Source organism: Aspergillus brasiliensis (genome assembly GCF_001889945.1).
Source record: "Aspergillus brasiliensis CBS 101740 unplaced genomic scaffold ASPBRscaffold_2, whole genome shotgun sequence".
NCBI classification, from domain to species: Eukaryota; Fungi; Ascomycota; class Eurotiomycetes; order Eurotiales; family Aspergillaceae; genus Aspergillus; species Aspergillus brasiliensis.
This window is the reverse complement of record NW_027137443.1, coordinates 300,137-316,660: the sequence shown is the minus strand read 5'-3', so window position 1 is coordinate 316,660 and position 16,524 is coordinate 300,137. Positions and strand designations below refer to the sequence as shown.

The following is a 16,524-nucleotide window of genomic DNA, read 5'->3' as shown; positions in this document are numbered from 1 at the left end:
GTTTGTTTGTTCCGGTGATGTAACGATCGTCGCACTATTGCTTTCTGAGACCACCACGCGGCCGACTATCGATTGTCAGACTCTTTTGGCCCTGTGGATATCGTCAGGCTTGGGAGCCCCTGTGGAGAGGAGGAGGAGGATGACGTTGGTTCATGGTCTGGGAGAATTCTGATTTGTTAGGTGAGGCTGTGTCTTGGTCGGGATGGGGCTACCTAGATAGTATTCTAAGAATCTTCAGTTGTGGAGATGCTCGCTTGTTGTTTGTTTTGTTCCTGACCCATGGAACCGAAGTCGGATAGTTAGAGTTGGCAGGCAGAATTGGAGAAAGGGAGCCATGCTGAAGGCTGAAGCTGCATTGTACTTTTCCGCCTCGTTTGGCGCCGATCACGAGACTGGCACTCCCCCTTTTGGCCTCACTCTTCCTCTCTCCTCCTCGACACTCTTATAGTTCTTACTTGGCTGCACTCGCTCTGCTTTAGCGTCAGCCACTCCGCTAATTTGCTTCTGTCATTGTTCGAATCTCCCGCAAAAATCACCGGCCATGTTAAAGCGCCGATCATCACAAGCTTGATCGCGCCACTGAGATGCACTGACATCTGCAGAACTTGTTGCAGACAGCCTCATGGCCAAGGCTGCTGTGTCGGCCGTCTGACAATTGATTCGGTTCTCCTACAATGGCAGGGAGGACAGTGTTCCTGGGGTAGTGGAATCCACCAGTCACTGTTGACTGCGAATGTTGCCGGCCGACGATAATATGCAACGAGTAAACGAAAGGGATGTCGCTATTGGCAATCCTTGTGAGACTAATGACTAACATTGCATCCCTTGATTTGTCACCCTCAAGCAGGATAACTAACTAGTTAGTCGCTGCTGGACGGAGTTCGGCCGATGCGATGCGCTGCTGATTGCTGATTGTTGATTGAGACACTGAAGCGGAAAATAACTGTGTTTGGGGTCTTGCTGGTCCATCAGTCAGTCCACTGAATGGCAGTGCAATTGCAACTCAATTCCAATGTCTTTCGTCTCCGTGAATTTATCCATCCGCTATACACCCAGTTCCGATGCATCACTGCACTGTTACTGCACGCTATCATCCCTTTCAACTTCGCTTACACCGCATCTTTCACCTCGTCTGCCTCGACCTTCCTGCTATGGCAATTCTTTCCCCAGCTGAGCGGTTCCGTCCGCTCGCCGACCGGCAAACTTATCAAGCCGAGCGATACGGAGAGGGGAAAGGCTATCACGGCAATGATTGCGCAACTCTGCGATAAGATAACCCCATGTCCTGACGTAGCCTCGGCCTTGGGCTTCTCCTCATTATTATTATCCTCCGATTCCCCCAGGGTCTCTATTTCCTGCAGAAAGTGCCCCCGGAATCGAAGATGCCCAAGTACCAATTGCTTCCCCTTGTCGCAGGGCTGCTTGCCCCTTCAATTGCAGCCCTTAGCATCCCTTCCCCGCAGCAGATTCTCGATTCTCTCACTTTCGGAGACATCAGCGACGGCTTCTGTCCGCTGGCACCCAAGGTTGAGGTCCCTGACGACGGTTTCTTTCCCGCTCTCAAGTTCGTAGAAGATGCCTCAATCAAGTCGCGCCAAGTCAATCGTCTCTCCAGGGCGGTTCAGGTGCCGACCGCGATCGATGACTACATGAAGGACCCCTACGACGAGAAGTTCGCCCCATTCCTCGACTTTCAGAAGCTCCTGCAGACCCTCTTTCCCCTCACGTACGTCTCTCGCTCTCGTCTGCACACCTCCATCTAACGCAATCCAGCCACTCCTATGCCCGCGTAGATCACATCAATCGATTTGGTCTCGTCTTCACCCTCAATGGCACAGATGACTCGCTGAAGCCCTTGCTTTTCACCGCCCACCAGGACGTTGTGCCCATCAACGACCCTGCCGACTGGACGTATCCCCCCTTCGATGGCCACTTCGATGGCGAATGGCTCTGGGGCCGCGGTGCCAGCGACTGCAAGAACGTCCTGATCGGCCTCCTGTCCGTCGTTGAAGACCTGCTGTCCCAGAAGTGGGAGCCCACCCGCACAGTCGTCCTGGCTTTCGGTTTCGACGAGGAATCGCACGGCTTCCTCGGCGCAGGGTCCATCGCGAAATTCCTCGAGAAGAAATACGGCCCGGACAGCTTCGAGTTCGTTCTCGACGAAGGCGGCATGGGTCTCGAAGTCCTCGACGATGACTCCGACGGCGTTGTCTACGCTCTCCCTGGTGTCGGCGAGAAGGGCAGCATCGACGTAGTGCTCACCCTCGCCGTACCAGGCGGCCACAGCTCCGTACCACCTCCGCACACCGGAATCGGCATCATTGCCGAGATTATTTACGAGCTAGAACGACAGGACCTCTTCGTCCCCGTCTTAGACACCCACCACCCGACCCGCAAAATGCTCGAATGCCAAGTCCGCCACTCCCCCTCGCAAGTCGAGCCCTGGCTAGCTTCCGCCCTCCAATCAAGCGATTACATCTCCCTGGCAGAGAAACTGGCCTCGTCTCGTGGCGACAAGTTCCGCTTCATCCTCCAAACTTCCCAAGCAGCCGACATCATCAACGGCGGCGTCAAATCCAACGCTCTGCCCGAGAAAATCAGCGCCCTCGTCAACTACCGCATCGCTCTCCACCAAACCCCAGACGAGATCAAGAACCGCGCCGTGGACATCATCACTCCCATCGTCAAGAAATACAACCTCTCCCTCACGGCCTTCCCGGAAAGCGACACAGTCGACCCCTCCCTCAACAACCACCTCACCCTGACCACCCTCAGCGGCGCCCTCAGCCCCGCCCCAGTCAGCCCTACTGACATCGACACGGACGCCGTCTGGGCCCGTTTCGCAGGCGTCACCCGCTCCGTCTTCGAATCCGTCCCGAGTCTCTCGGGCAAGAAGGTCGTCGTCAGCGGCGACATCATGACCGGAAATACGGATACGAGATTCTACTGGGCCTTGTCGAGGAATATTTACAGATGGAGTCCGTCGAGGGCTGGTAAAGCGCTGAATATCCACACTGTTGATGAGAGGATCGATATTGATATTCATCTTGAGGCCATGATGTTGTATTACGGTATGTATCCCTTCCTCCCTTCCTTCCTCTTTTGGTACTTCCTTAGTGAATGGGTAAATGACTCATATTTCTAGATTTGATTCGCTCGTTCGATGGACAAACCGATTCGTCTGTTCTGTCTGCCGCATCGGCTGCTTCTGACGAACTTGCTCACGATGTGCTGTGAATTTATTTTGTGGGAACTCTCACTCAGATTCTATGATGGTGCAGGATGAATGAATAGTTATGAATTATGTGGTCTACGCGCCAAAAGTTCATGTCTTTTCTGGAGTTAGATGGGAACTAAATTGATGTTTCCACGGATAGGTCCAATATGTAGCCAAATGCAACTATGTGTTTGTCTACTTAATGTCCTACTGTATAGTACTTTAGTACTCTAAGTCAAGTAGGAAAGATAATTAAGTAATATTTGCAGCGGCCTAGGAAGATAATTATGTACTCGGTGTTGCCCAATGCACTGTAAGTCCCTCTCCTCGCAATAGCCATGAAGGAAAATTCAACGAAAGTGGTAAGGAGATGGGGGCAACATCCGTGCTTGAGCAAGACTATATAACAATATCAAACATGCTCCAAATGATATGAAGCTATAACGAGTGACCTGCACATCGAATGCGGAAGAATAGAATGGCTCCCTTGAACCAAGCAGGGGATGTTATGCAATGTGCAAATATGTGTCAGAAGGTTGGTTAACTGCCCTGATTGAGCAGGAGCAATGCAAAAGCGCCGCCCACGACGGGGCGATCAATGAAGACGTTGGTTGGGTAGCTGGGAATCAATAGGTCAGCTGACTGTTGCAAACTGTTTTCTGATTATTTGCTTACCCTCCACCAACTGCATCGTAAAGATCAGTCATTGCATAGTTTGTGGGCGTTTCGTTGATCCAATTTGATAGAAGCTGCGTGAACATATCCCGAGTGCTCGTTGATGCAATGGCGGCAGTGAACATTTCCCAATCGGCTACATAAAACAGGTTAACAAGTATAATACACTCGCGGGATTGCGAAAAAACTTACCCTTTGTGTAATTGTGCCGAGTATCGAGCGGTACTCCGTATTCCAATTGAACAGTGGGGTAGAAAGCACTCTGCATATCGTAGACGGATTGCGGAACCAAGTTTAGACCCAGCTCGCGGTCGGCATAGAGATTGTAAAGGAGGCCTAGAGAATAGTCAATACATGTCACCTGTCGTCGCTAACGGAAAACATACCGTGGGTGTTGTTGGAGCCATAGGCGAGTGTCGCATGAGGAGGGTTGGCATCATGCGCGATACCCAGAATTTGCCATCGGTCGATGTAATTATGAGCAATGGCAGTGTAGTTGGCCCCATTATCAGAGTGATCTGTCTTGTTGCTAATGACAGCCATGGCTTCGATACCGATGATGCCTTTCAAGGCCAAGTTGGTCTGGTTCCTACACCGGTTGTTAGCATTCAGTATCACATGAAGCGGAGTTCTGCCCCTACGCTAAGCTGCCTGCAAAGTCATCCGTGGAGATCTGGTTGGCAGGGTAGATTGCATCCTCCACAAGGTACGCCGTCCACTGGTTGAGCAAGGTATAATGTTGCGAAAGGTAATCCGTGTCGCTTGCTTTCTGCGCATATGCCAATGCCATGATAACCATGTTTCCACATTCTTCCAGTGGCATCGCCTCATCATCGCCGCTAGGATGGCCAGTAGCGTTGGGATAATGACTCCCTACATCATGCATGGCGTATGCATTGGGGTAATCCCCGGACTCCTGAAGTTCGAAAAGTGGCTTCAACAGCAGATTGAGAAGCTCCGGGTTTGTGTACAAGAAGATAGGGTGCGCTGGGAAAATGACGTCAACTGTGTTCACATTTCCATCGGACGAAATCTCCTTCATGAAGAGGTAGGTGTTGTCCGGAGTTCCGCACAGTTGGGTTGCACCAAAAGCTTGACGGACAGTGAGAGAAGTGATTGTCAGGTAGTCTTGGCCAGCTGCAGCGATGGAATCCTGAGCTACCTGAGTATCAAGATCCGACGAGAGCGAAGAGGATGTCTCATAGTCATTATGGAAGAAGTCGAGCTGACATCGGTATCAGTATAGTCCTAGTATTCTCATCGGGTGAAAACTTACAGCTTCCGGGCCCGTGCTGAAATAGCTGGTCCACAGCGAAGGTAGAATGGTGGAACCACTGCTACTTCCTTCGTACTGAATCGCGTCGGTCTGTGCCAGACCGATAGAATATAGAACCGAGACTGCGGAGTCCACAGATCCAAGGTCATTGGCAAATGCAAAAATAGGCCAATCAGTGGAAATGGCACGATAGTCAGAATCCTGTGAATCGCCTAGCGTTCCGTTCGCAGCGAATGCTGCGCGGACATCATCAGCTATACCGGACTGGTAGGTCAGGTTTTCGCTATTGTCGGTGGCCCAGTACCAGTCTCCCCATTCTCCCTGGTCACTGACCTCGGAGAAAGCGAGCTGGGTTTGGCGACTGACTTTGTGATAAGCGACGCCATTATCGGTGGTACCGTAGTCCCATGTTGCGGTTGTGGTCCGGTCTCCCGACACCCATTCTATAGTGAAATTAGATATTGACCTTCAATTGCTACAGAGAAACATCTCCGCCAGTAGTCAAGTACGTACCTGCCGAAATATCTGCATACAGCTGCACATCGTGGGCCTGACCATCGAGAGATTCAACTTGCACATCGACGTAAGAAAAAACGAGCGACTGCCGTTTATAATCGTTTGGTGTAATTGGCGAAAGGAAGGTAATATTCATTTCCACCTTGTCGGCAACATTCATGGTGAAGATACTCCTCGTGGAGGTGTACTCATAGGAAGTTTGGTTCACAGTCGCCGGTCCAGGCAATCCCATCCAGGTGTAAGCACTGCCATCAACACGAATCATTCCAGCCCAGCCAGTGATCTGGCCACTAATTCAACAGTATGAGTTAGCTTCTGTTCCGCTCCGGATAAAACAACACAAGTAGGTGCACTCACGACCAGAAAATCGGCCATTCTCCCGGCAGATAGCCACCATTGCCTCCATCGCTGCCTGCAGACAGCCAGGTGTTCAGGTATGGCGATTTGACGGCCAGCGGTATCGCAGGCGGACGAGCAGGTGAGAAGACAGAGGTGGCCCTGGCCGAAGAGGCCAACACCGTCACCAACAAACTTATAAGAAAATGATACATTGCAACTCTTGACTGCTAACGATATCAATCGGCAAACATAGTCTTTTATAGCAGTACTCCTATTGTTTTTTCCCCACAGGAAAGGCAAGGTCAAAACACTTAAGGTTTTGCAGAAAGAATATGGAGCACCTGGAATGGGGACTGGAATGTCAGGCACAGATCAATGTGTAGGCGATCGATTCAACATTCCGGGGGGGAAGGAAGGGAATGGGAGCATATTTGAACCAAAAGCGACAACCCGATCGTCAGGAGATTCCAGTCAGAAACAAAACATCCCCAAGTTCTGGAAGACGGCACAGAAACTGCGCGATAGGAAATAACCCCCCAGCGTCGTCTGACCTGTCAGTCTCCGAGTGGGCGGGACTCATGCGGTCCGCATCCATATGTCCGAGAAAAGCAAAAGAGGTTATCCATGGGAGAAAGGGGGCCAGCATGGGGAGGGGCGTGGCTGAGTGTGATCAAATCTTACCAAGAAGTCTTTAATTAAGGTATGTGGTCTCGCGGAGCCATTTCCCATATACAACGCCGCGCTTGCAGGGCAGCCTCGGGCCAAAAGCAAATAAATCGGCCAAGAAGAGAATGAATGGGTCCAAGCCAGACGCCACTAGCTCGAGCAATATACTCGTTCTGAGTTCCAGGTGAGCCCATGGACTGGGGCCCTAAGGAGCGCATATGAACTAAACAATGTCAAACAAGGCCCCATGGTCGTTGCAAACGGCACGAGATTGCGGGTGACTACTTACCGGAAGCGGATATGGACGAGTGACAATATCATGAGTCCGCACTAGCAATAACGATGGAATAACAGAGCAAACAGGTGACAAGGGTTGTCACCGAGGTCATCGCAGCGGAAATATGAAGTGGATGCGGCCGACAACAGAATGAAACAACTGACAAATAAGCGATGGAAGACACGCATCCTTCGACATCCGAAAAGGAGGCCGTCTGAAAACGGCAGGAAGTATCATGGTCTTGGTGCCAATCGATCCTCCCGCCGAATAAGAGTTCTCATGTTTGTCTCCTGCAGAACTCTGGGCTGCTGCAAGCGGAGGGTAAATCCGATATACTACTAGTATTGTGGCCATCGACAGTCAACCCCGGAGTCGATCAGTCACCGCCAGACTGATTATCCCATCGAAGCTCCTACTCCTATCGCTGATCGAAAGTCCCACGACAATCTCCAGCAAGGGGGAGGAAAGCTAAACGGCCAGCATCGGCGTGGACTCGAAACCTGCAGCGAGTGAGTGGGGAGGGAGAATAACTAGAGCCGTCAGTGTGACCGACATTTGTGATAGCATCATGTGAGAGAAGAGATACCTCGGGGGTTCCCCCTCATTCCCCTGCGTCCAGGAACCATGAAGTCCACCAGTCAGCGAGACAGGAGCAAGGAAGAGGTGCGCATGGCTGCAGTGTGACTGCGCTCGACCACTGAGCATCGGCCATGCCGCTAAAGATGTGGAGATGAGGAGACGAGGAAAAAAAGATTTGGAGATGGACGCCTTGACCTCCTTCCCGGGGATCGGATGGCGGCAGGCTGACCGACGCGGAGTTCTGGCCGTATCAGACTATTAGTCTAGTTGGTTAGTTAGTAGGAATCCCAGTTCGAGATCCCAGTTCGATCCGCCACCGAATATGTTCCGTCATCTCGCCAATGCAGGTACCAGGCAAACAATAAGCCCACTTTGCTTTTGCTGTTCTATTTTCAACTTTTTGCGCCGGATATTTTGCCAATTGCCACGGAGGAGTACTCCGTCCTAGTCAACTCAGCGACCTGATCTGATGTTCTTGCAGAGAGCATGGAGACTACGGAATACACAAGTAGTAAGTAGTATACTGCAAGATGTGTCTCGCAGACAGCTTCAAGCTGGAATAAGCTCTGTATACAATATTTAGTAAATACGGTTCAGGGGCATAGTTATCCACGGAATAGCCCTGGAACAATGAATTGTTTGATTGTTCATTATCCAGAGCCAACATGCTCCGAACCATGGATGCAACACGACCCACACCGTGAATGTAATCTACAGCTGAACCCGGACTGACAGGAAAGGAAAAGCAAAATCAAGCTAGTCTACTGCAACTCTTGAAGTTCTTCATGATCCAATAGCCAGCAAAACCAATTTTACTGACTACTAGTTAATTAATGCAACTAATAAATAATGTCCCCGATACAGACAATAACTAGCTTCGATAACTTCTATGCTGCATGCATGCATGTATTGCATCATATGCTATTGTCTACTAACTAGATACGAACTACGAAGTAGGGAGATAGTAACTAGATAGTACTCCGGGAACTCCGATCGCGCCATCACTCTCACTCATTGCGTTCACGACTAAGAATATGGATCTAAATTAATGCTTAGGAGAGGGAACAGTAGCTCTATTTCGACGTGAGTGGAAGGGAGATTTTGGTTCTCTCTTCTCACTCACTCATTAGAACTGTCGACTATTTGTTACGGAACGGGCCCAAAAAAAAAATATCGAACCAGTGAAAGAATATCCACACATGCAAAGGTACATATCTATATACAAGAAATCATGCAACTATACTAAGAATATACAGTCTTTTGTTCCCAACCTAATCAGAGGCATTATTCCGCAACGGCGTCTCCTCCATAGGGAAACTCTCCTCTGAAGGTACATGTCGATACGGCTGCGAGCGCTGGAGCTTCCTCCTCCGAAGGACCCAGAAGGCGCCCAAAAGAACTCCGGCGAAGGACGAGATGACCAGAATGAAGATCAGAAGATTTCCAAGGCCACGAACAACCTGGTACGCTTGAGAAAGCGCCGCAAGGAGGTCCTTGGTGTCGCCGTCTGACAACAACGCGGAGGAAGCATGGTCCTCGCCCGCCTGTGCCTCCTTATAGATGCTCGACGGGTTCATCGGGGAAGGAGCCTTCGATGATCCAACGAAGCCAGCGGCCTCCCAGTTATCGGGAGTCTTGGTGCGGTGCACGGCAGAGGTACCCATCACGTTGCCCTGGTGGTCGACAGCCGCAGCAGATACCCAGTCGAGGAAGCCGTGGGCGATGAACATGGTCTCGAAGTCGGTCTTGGAGACGTTGCCGATCAGCACAGGGGCTCCACCGTCATATGCCTGGGCGTAGAAGTTCCAGCTGGCTACATCGGTGGCGCCGTTCCAGCTGACGTGGAAGATCGTGGTCAGGTCGTCCTCGGTCGTACCGTATACGGATGCTACGAGGTCGGGCGGCGCGCGAGGCCGGCCGGTGAACTCGTACTTGTATGCGCGGTAGGTCGAGAAGCGGTCCGATGCGAACTGGGCGGTCATTAAGACGTCTCCCTCGGGGGAGAATTCGCTCTGGTAACCTTGTTGGCTCCAGCCGACGAATACATTGCCGTTGGGGAGGAGTTGGGTATTGCCGCGCAGTCGGGAGAGCTGACCGTCGGGACGGTTATAACGTGCGATCAATCGGGCCGTCATCGGGTTGGCGGTCGTGTCGAGCTCGACGAACAAGGCTGACGACACGATCTCGTCTGTTGTAATCTCATCGGAGGCGTTGTTCAGGAACGAAATGATATGGTGTGTCCCGTTCGACGAGACGAATTTGACATCATGCTGCTTGGAAAAGACAAAGTCCTGGACGAAGTTGGTTTCGCGCCCACCCAGTCGCCACATCACACGGCCGTCTACGCCGGAGATCAGATAGATGGTATCGGTGAAGCGCATCGAGATGATGTAGTCGCCAGCCTCATTCTTATCGACCGCGTTCATATGCACAGAGTCGAAACCCCATGCACCCATGGGCTCCTCCCATGTGTGAAAGCGGTCGGTCTCATGCAATCCCAGGTGATCGGACGAGTCCCATTCGAACAGCGGCTCACCGGTAGCCACATCCAACTCTGCAAATCCACCTGTCAGGAAAAGCTTCTGTTCCCCTGGACGGCCTACATCAGCCATGTCCAGCATTTTCGACTGATAGACACAAGCCAGGGCGGTTTTGCCTCCATCGAGGATTTTGAATTCATGGACATTGAACTCCCACGTATCGTTGAGCTTGAAGACCTGCGACTCCACCTCATAATGTTGACTCAAGATAACGCCGCTTCCGGGGACAGTTTCATCGAAGGACCGTTGCGCAATCAGGGACAAGTGAGGTTTATCGTCGATATTGTGCACCGCTTTGAAGTCGAAGGTGTTTCGGTTGTCGAACATGGGGGATCCGGCCCAGATGAGAACCTGATCGCCATGATTGAGTTAGTCATGTCGACTGATTCTCAGAAACCGGGGGCGAGGGGGTAGAGTCTTACGCCATCTTGATCATAGATATAGGGTCCGACCTGATACTGCAGATACTTGCGAGTCGGAGATTCAGGATCGATCATGCCGTACGGAGCAACAAACCAGTAACCCGGTGCTGCGCGGTCCCGGTCGTGGTGAGTGATTTCCCATTTCAGGGCCCGAACTTCGGGGAGCTGAGGGCGATCATGATGAGCACGAGAACAACGCATGCATACACAAGCTTTGAGGCTGTATCAGCCATCCAAGAAGGAATGATAAGAACTCACCGTCACAAAAGACATAAGATCTTCATCGTGGCGCTGCGCCAAAGCGAATTGCGACAAGAGCAAGGCGAACAACAGACACCAAATCATGGTTCCGGGATGGGAGTCCCAGTCAAACAAAAACCCAACGAGCGGATGAGGGACAGGCCAGGGGCAGAGAAGGGAAGCGGAAGAAGAAGACGAGGAGAGAGAAAAAGGAAAATCGGATCAGCCATGGCGCAGGAAATTCATAGGCTGATTTGCAGATACACGCGCCTTATACGGGGTTGGAGTGTGCCAAACCCAAGCCGCGGACCCAGATCAGATAGTTAACTAGTTGTTGGACTGGGGCCCGAAGATCGGCGCCGGTTCAGAGTCCCAAGAGTCAGAACCAGCGTCTTGACACCACCCACCACTCCATAGGTCAGGAGCCTGAGAGTGAGGAGAGAGAAAGATGGAACCAGGAGAAAGCGCTAAACATGTTCGCATCCACGCAATCTTGAGGCGGGCGATCCAATAGGGCAGACAGAGAAGCCCCGGTGGCTTGGGGTGAATCTCGGCACATTGGACCAGAATAGCATGGCTGGACTAGTATGGAGTATGGCTGGACTGCTTACGTAGGCCTGCTTACCGGTAAGGAGCCAAACATCGGGCCATGTTCGATAGCGAGATAGATAGGATAGTTAGAAAGATAGAGAAAGGGGATCTGACTATATTTCGAGTTTGTTAAGGGTCTTGAGAGGTTCTGTCAGGGTCTTTTGATACCTCTTCATTCTTCTTCTTCCCGCTCGGTCGCGGCGGGTCCGCGGCTTGGCTTGCCGCCTCGTCCCCTTCAGATCTCAGATCGATCCAAGAGGAAAACTCTCTTAATGGAGTAAACAATTAATAGATGACTAGATACTTTTCTATGGGCTGAGATGAATGAATAACTCCTCAAGATCTCCGAAAACATTGAATTTCATTGGCTAACGATCCTAGATCCAGAGTCAGCTCCTGATGTATCGGGGGCTAACCAAGTTTCTGACCCTGATGCTGCTAGAGTCTCTAGACTGGTTTAAGGGGTCACTAGTCAGTTTTGGCCCCAAACCCACGGTGGATTCGCTAATTTTTCCCCCCAGTCGTAAGTCTCGCATCCCTCAATCCATAAAAAGAAAGTACTGTCTGTGGGTTTTATTGATGGTTGATGGTAAACATTCTATCTTCAATAGACTAATTACCTCCCGAAAGAACATTCACCGCATCGGTATCATTTTCGTCGTCATCGTTATTTGGGTCGTCATGGTCGTAATCATCAGTCGAATCGCTCATGCCGGAGTAGCATCATACAGTTCCTCTGGCCATCGTGAATCGTAAAATCAGAGCAGCGTAGACACACACACACACACACACACACACACAAAGATATAGAAAAAGAAAGACCTCCTAGTAATCCCGACTAGCCAAGGCTTTCGAACTGCGCGCCAACTCGATACAAAACTCTCCCCAATCACTCCCCCCGCTACTGGTCAACACCTCTTCCTCTATGGCGGATTCCAGGCGCTGACCGTATCGCCGCTTGAACTCGCTTTTCACGCGCTCCAAGTGTCGCGGTTCCCAGTGCAGCCGGACCAGGCGCGAGATCAGTAGATCTGACCGCTCCTTCCCCGGGCGGGCCTCACGAAGGGCTTGGTGGAGGAGTTGGGCATCGCGCATCGGCCGGTTGATGGCCCCATTGAGAATATGTGCAAGAGTCTCTCCCTGTAGTCCAAGTTAGTTCAGTACATCGACAACATTAGATAGTGAAAGTTCTTTAGGGAGAACATACCACGAGGTTTCGGGATTTGTTAATCATGGCTTTGGCAAAATTGTGGCCGTATCTCTTTTCATAGGCCCGGAGTACCTCCCGTAAATGCGAATCACTTCGCCGCACAATGATATGAATCATGGGGGTCTCGCCTCCGTGGGGCGTCATGAGCGCTGCATACAACTTGTGCACATCGTCGTCCACCAGACGCATATCAATGGGATCACGCTCGCTCTGCCGGCACTCGTCCAAGACAACGAGCACCGCCACGCGGAACTTATCTCCTTTCAACTCGGCCTTCATACATTTCTCCAGGCTGTTATTGTATCGGGAATCCTGAAAGCCCTTCTTGATCTCCCGGATCTCGCGGTTAGTGCGACCAAAGAGAGATTCGATCAGGAGTTCCCGCCGAGAGATACTCGACTGGTAAAAGCAGTTGGCCCAAAAGCCTTCGGACTCCCAGCGGCCAAGGGCCGTAGCGTGACACGCTTTGCCAAACGCATCAATTCCAACCTTCAGGCGGATGAGCTTGGCGATGTTGATTCCCTTCCCATGCAGCTTGTTCTGTTTCTTATACTCCTCGCGGAGTTCCATAATTTCATCTGCGCTCAAATGCGGTAGGATGCGGATAAGCGGCTTGATATCGACATGTCGTCCCCGATCCAGAGCATCGTAAAGCGCGGCGGCATCCGGACCCGCATCATAGAATGACACGCGTTTCTGGGTGGTACTGGGGGTTCTGACAACGATATTTTCTAATTCCCCAGACCCACGGTGCTCGTATCGTACGCGGCTGCTCTCCCTCTTTCGGCTGCTCTCCCTCTTGGGGCGTTCGATGCCCAATTTCATACGGTCCCGATCATCCTTTGAGATCTTCCGTCGATGTACCCTGAGTTCTTCATCCGTATCATACTCGAGAGGCTCCATATCAGAAATATCACCATCCAGCTTGGGGGCGACGACGATGGGCGATGGCATGGGAGACATGCTCTGATACGTGCCTTTGTATGGTTCCAGTAGGGGACTGGCAGCCCTGCGGGTGGGGTCGGCGCCCTCGACCGAGAGGTTGTTGACAGAAGAGACGGAGTGACTATGAGGACGCGTGGTAGTACGAGGCGCTATTTCGACGTACTCAGTTGCACTGCCCGAGCTGGTGGTAGGATGCTTAGAGAATTGAGGGTTAGCCGAATATTTGACGTCGACAGCCTGTGGCTGTTTTGCTGCAGTAGCCCCGGTTTTTGTGGAAAATTGAGGAGTTGCCGAGTATGTCACCGGCTTGGCTGCGCTATCTGCTGCGCTCTTAGAAGCATACTTGACATTTGGATCCACGTGCGCGTATTGGTACTGAGGTGGTGCAGCGTAAGGTGTCTTGACAGTCGCGTCACTCGAAGCAGTGCGCTGATGTGCCGAAGTCACATGAGTATAGGCATTGCCCCCAGGCATCGACAATGGACGGCCATTAAACGACGAGTAAGTCTCCTGCAACCCCTGTGGAGTCACATAGCGTACAGCCGAGGCACCGGCGGCTGCGGTCGTAGCGGGTACAGGAGATTCAGTGGTTGCAGTATACGGAAATGCCCCGGGCATGGTTGGGCCTTGCGCTTGGGAAGTTGGCGGCACGAAGCCCGGTCGCTCACACTCTGGGATCGGCGCCCAGTTTGCCTGAGCCGCGGTTGATGCAGGATGGCCGCCGTAGGGAGAAGGCTCGGGATACGCATAACTACCTCTGATTTCCTCCTTTGAAGAGCTGTGAGAATGCGATGGCCTACTGCCATGGGCGGCATTGCTGTTCAGAGCCCCGGACATCAGAGCAGGATCCTTGTGGCGGGTAGAACCCATTTTGGGCATGTAACGCTTGAGTCCTGAGATTCCGTATGTTTTGTTGTCGCGGCTCCCGGGGAGATCACCGTACGCAAGTGCCTCATCATCATCGGAACTCAGCGATTCGAGCGAAGATTCACTTTCGTAATGGACAGATAGGCGATGGCGTGAGTTCCGCGGCCCGGCATTGCGCCTTGTTCCTTTGCTTTCGCCCGAATCGGATTGATAATATTGATCGCGGCCGTGTTCGGGTCGCAGGTAGGCTTCCCGTGCATCTGACTGAAAACCGGGACCAGCAGCGCCATACTGCGAGTTCATTCGGTGAGCGACGCCGGGGCTTACACCTCTGCTTCGCGATCGAGCGCGAAGCTTTCCATCATTAAGGTCAGAGGTGTAATAGCCGCGGGGATCTCCGGCGGACGGAACGCGATAGTCGCGAGATTTGGAACGCTCGCGGATACGACCGCTTGGTGACTTGGAACGGCCTCGCGACCATGGGTCATCCACCTGGAGCGACATGGATCAGAGCTTGGGGGGTAATGAACCACCACGGGCAGGTGAAGTGCGACAAGTGCGACAGCCGATCGCCCACAAAAGAGAAGCCAGGATACGGCGCAGAGTAGAAACTAGCTTTGCTCGGCGGACACAGCACTCAGGTTACCGTTAAGAGCGTGGGTTGATTTGAATGAAGACTGCGAAGAAAAGCGCAAGGAGGAAAACAGAAAGGACTGGCAGAGGAAGAAAAGAAAAGGAAGAGAGGAAGAGAAGGAAGAGAAGAAGAAAATAAAAGAAGAAGAGAGAGTAGCACTGCTTGTCGGGGCGAGCGGCCAAGAGCAGCAGCAGGTGGTGGGAAGGGAGACAGCGACTGATCATCGGCGGGATCGCGTAGAGTTCAGCTGGGGAAATCCGTCCAGTCGTCCAGTTGGGGTATCAAGCAACCGCTTATTGCGTAGTGGGACTGCAGGATAAGGGCTGGGAGCTTTTATGATTGGTGCCGGGCATCAGTTATCCTCAGAAGTCGCTACTCTTACTTTTAAATTCCAATCCCTTCCAGGAGCAGGGCAGAGTCCATTCGAGGCAACCAACGCCTCTGGAAGGAGCCGCACACTGTCTTGCGTACAATGTTAGTACTCTGCAGCCTTGCGAGCGCAACGCCGGCCCAGTAGGCGCGGTCATAATGTGCGACAGATATCCACAGGTCTCACGAATGACGGTTGAGAAAGCTTGAGGGTCCAGAATCCACATTCCTGCCGGCCAGACCGTGAGTCAAACCGCCCCTCTTTACGTCGCTCTAGCGCTCGTATATCCTCCGCCGGCAGCTGGACGAACCCCTCGCGCAACGAAGCGTCATTGGTCGTCTCGTACTCAGAGTGGCCGATCCCGCCATCTTCAGCCTGCAGGAAGGAGTTCCAAGGTGCAGCATCCTGGCATGGCGTTGGATTAGCTGGCAGACGCCGTCCACCCCATTCCTAAAACTACTGGTGATTCAGATGACTGACAATCCCGAAAATTAGGCAATCGACCTGGATGCTTCCTAGCTACGGAATTGGCCTTCTGAGCGCCGGCTGGGCTGAAAATAAATGACCTGTTCGTCCTTCATAGGTAGATAGTTGATCGACAGGACAGTTCAGACAGATCAAGCTGAGCACTGCATTAGGCAAGCGGCGAGCACGTCGGTGAATTAGAGCCGGTTCAATGACTACAACATCATCAGCCGGGGGTTGCCGGGGAATGGACCAAAATAGGATGTTTGGAGCACAAAGCGTAGCCCAGTGCCTGGCACCACGGGATATCAAAGATTACATAGTGGCTCTTTATCATGGCGACTGCCGAAGAAGATATGGGAGAATACAGGAAGATGGAAGGTAAGATTTAAGCAACGGTCAGACAGTAAAGTGCGGAAGAGGGAACATAAAGAAAAGAATAACCTGACATATGCTGTGTTGGGCACACAAAGTCGGGCTTGTGCAGATGTGGAGGCACTAAAACACAAAGTTTGATATCACAGGCACGTAGGGATGGAAGCAAAATTCCGCGAGGATTCATAGAAGAAAAAAAAGCCACTTGATTCAGTACAACTGCGCAAATACATAGGAAATCGGCTGCTTCTCTCAACTATGCTCGAAGGCAAACGGGAAACACAAAATACAATGTCCAAGTCAGGCGACTTCAGAGTAAG

General features: G+C 51.9%; 7 protein-coding genes across 7 annotated transcripts; 3 read left to right on the top strand and 4 right to left on the bottom strand.

Moving 5' to 3' along the window:
* Nucleotides 1-1,382: 1,382 nt before the first annotated feature.
* On the top strand, nt 1,383-3,237 carry cps1 (Gly-Xaa carboxypeptidase; the record flags this gene model as incomplete). Its single annotated transcript, XM_067626694.1, has 3 exons — nt 1,383-1,726; nt 1,774-3,071; nt 3,146-3,237. 3 exons carry the CDS (start codon nt 1,383-1,385, stop codon nt 3,235-3,237), a joined length of 1,734 nt encoding a protein of 577 aa, XP_067482754.1.
* Nucleotides 3,238-3,451: 214 nt separating this feature from the next.
* Nucleotides 3,452-6,338, bottom strand: gta1 (glutaminase GtaA). Its single transcript, XM_067623679.1, has 8 exons — nt 6,042-6,338; nt 5,682-5,974; nt 5,169-5,611; nt 4,534-5,117; nt 4,279-4,481; nt 4,085-4,228; nt 3,893-4,028; nt 3,452-3,836 (listed from the first exon to the last, which is right to left on the bottom strand). The coding sequence occupies exons 1-8, from the start codon at nt 6,233-6,235 to the stop codon at nt 3,758-3,760; spliced, it is 2,076 nt and encodes a 691-aa protein (XP_067482753.1). The 5' UTR covers nt 6,236-6,338; the 3' UTR covers nt 3,452-3,757.
* An 881-nt stretch (nt 6,339-7,219) lies between these two features.
* ASPBRDRAFT_37794 (uncharacterized protein) lies at nt 7,220-7,751 on the bottom strand. Its single transcript, XM_067623797.1, has one exon. The coding sequence runs from the start codon at nt 7,669-7,671 to the stop codon at nt 7,435-7,437; it is 237 nt and encodes a 78-aa protein (XP_067482752.1). The 5' UTR covers nt 7,672-7,751; the 3' UTR covers nt 7,220-7,434.
* Nucleotides 7,752-8,816: 1,065 nt separating this feature from the next.
* On the bottom strand, nt 8,817-10,852 carry ASPBRDRAFT_26083 (uncharacterized protein; the record flags this gene model as incomplete). Its single annotated transcript, XM_067622233.1, has 3 exons — nt 8,817-10,436; nt 10,508-10,672; nt 10,766-10,852. The coding sequence occupies 3 exons, from the start codon at nt 10,850-10,852 to the stop codon at nt 8,817-8,819; spliced, it is 1,872 nt and encodes a 623-aa protein (XP_067482751.1).
* A 749-nt stretch (nt 10,853-11,601) lies between these two features.
* On the top strand, nt 11,602-12,129 carry ASPBRDRAFT_371962 (uncharacterized protein). The gene has a single exon (XM_067623677.1). The coding sequence runs from the start codon at nt 11,738-11,740 to the stop codon at nt 12,092-12,094; it is 357 nt and encodes a 118-aa protein (XP_067482750.1). The 5' UTR covers nt 11,602-11,737; the 3' UTR covers nt 12,095-12,129.
* A 34-nt stretch (nt 12,130-12,163) lies between these two features.
* On the bottom strand, nt 12,164-14,864 carry anxc4 (annexin ANXC4; the record flags this gene model as incomplete). The annotated part of the gene is made up of 2 exons (XM_067622232.1): nt 12,164-12,478; nt 12,546-14,864. The coding sequence occupies 2 exons, from the start codon at nt 14,862-14,864 to the stop codon at nt 12,164-12,166; spliced, it is 2,634 nt and encodes an 877-aa protein (XP_067482749.1).
* Nucleotides 14,840-16,030, top strand: ASPBRDRAFT_51247 (uncharacterized protein; the record flags this gene model as incomplete). The annotated part of the gene is made up of 6 exons (XM_067626693.1): nt 14,840-14,843; nt 15,046-15,146; nt 15,411-15,461; nt 15,484-15,543; nt 15,641-15,759; nt 15,967-16,030. 6 exons carry the CDS (start codon nt 14,840-14,842, stop codon nt 16,028-16,030), a joined length of 399 nt encoding a protein of 132 aa, XP_067482748.1.
* Between the last annotated feature and the right edge of the window lie 494 nt (nt 16,031-16,524).

Bases quoted from the DNA above. Each gene is read 5' to 3' on its own strand.
- ASPBRDRAFT_371962 (XM_067623677.1), top strand. From the start codon at position 11,738: ATGTATCGGGGGCTAACCAAGTTTCTGACCCTGATGCTGCTAGAGTCT.
- gta1 (XM_067623679.1), bottom strand. From the start codon at position 6,235: ATGTATCATTTTCTTATAAGTTTGTTGGTGACGGTGTTGGCCTCTTCG. The intron at 5,118-5,168 runs GTAAGTTTTCAC...TACCGATGTCAG, and splicing joins TCAGCACGGGCCCGGAAGCT to CTCGACTTCTTCCATAATGA. The intron at 4,029-4,084 runs GTAAGTTTTTTC...TGTTTTATGTAG, and splicing joins TCGGCACAATTACACAAAGG to CCGATTGGGAAATGTTCACT.
- ASPBRDRAFT_37794 (XM_067623797.1), bottom strand. From the start codon at position 7,671: ATGCTCAGTGGTCGAGCGCAGTCACACTGCAGCCATGCGCACCTCTTC.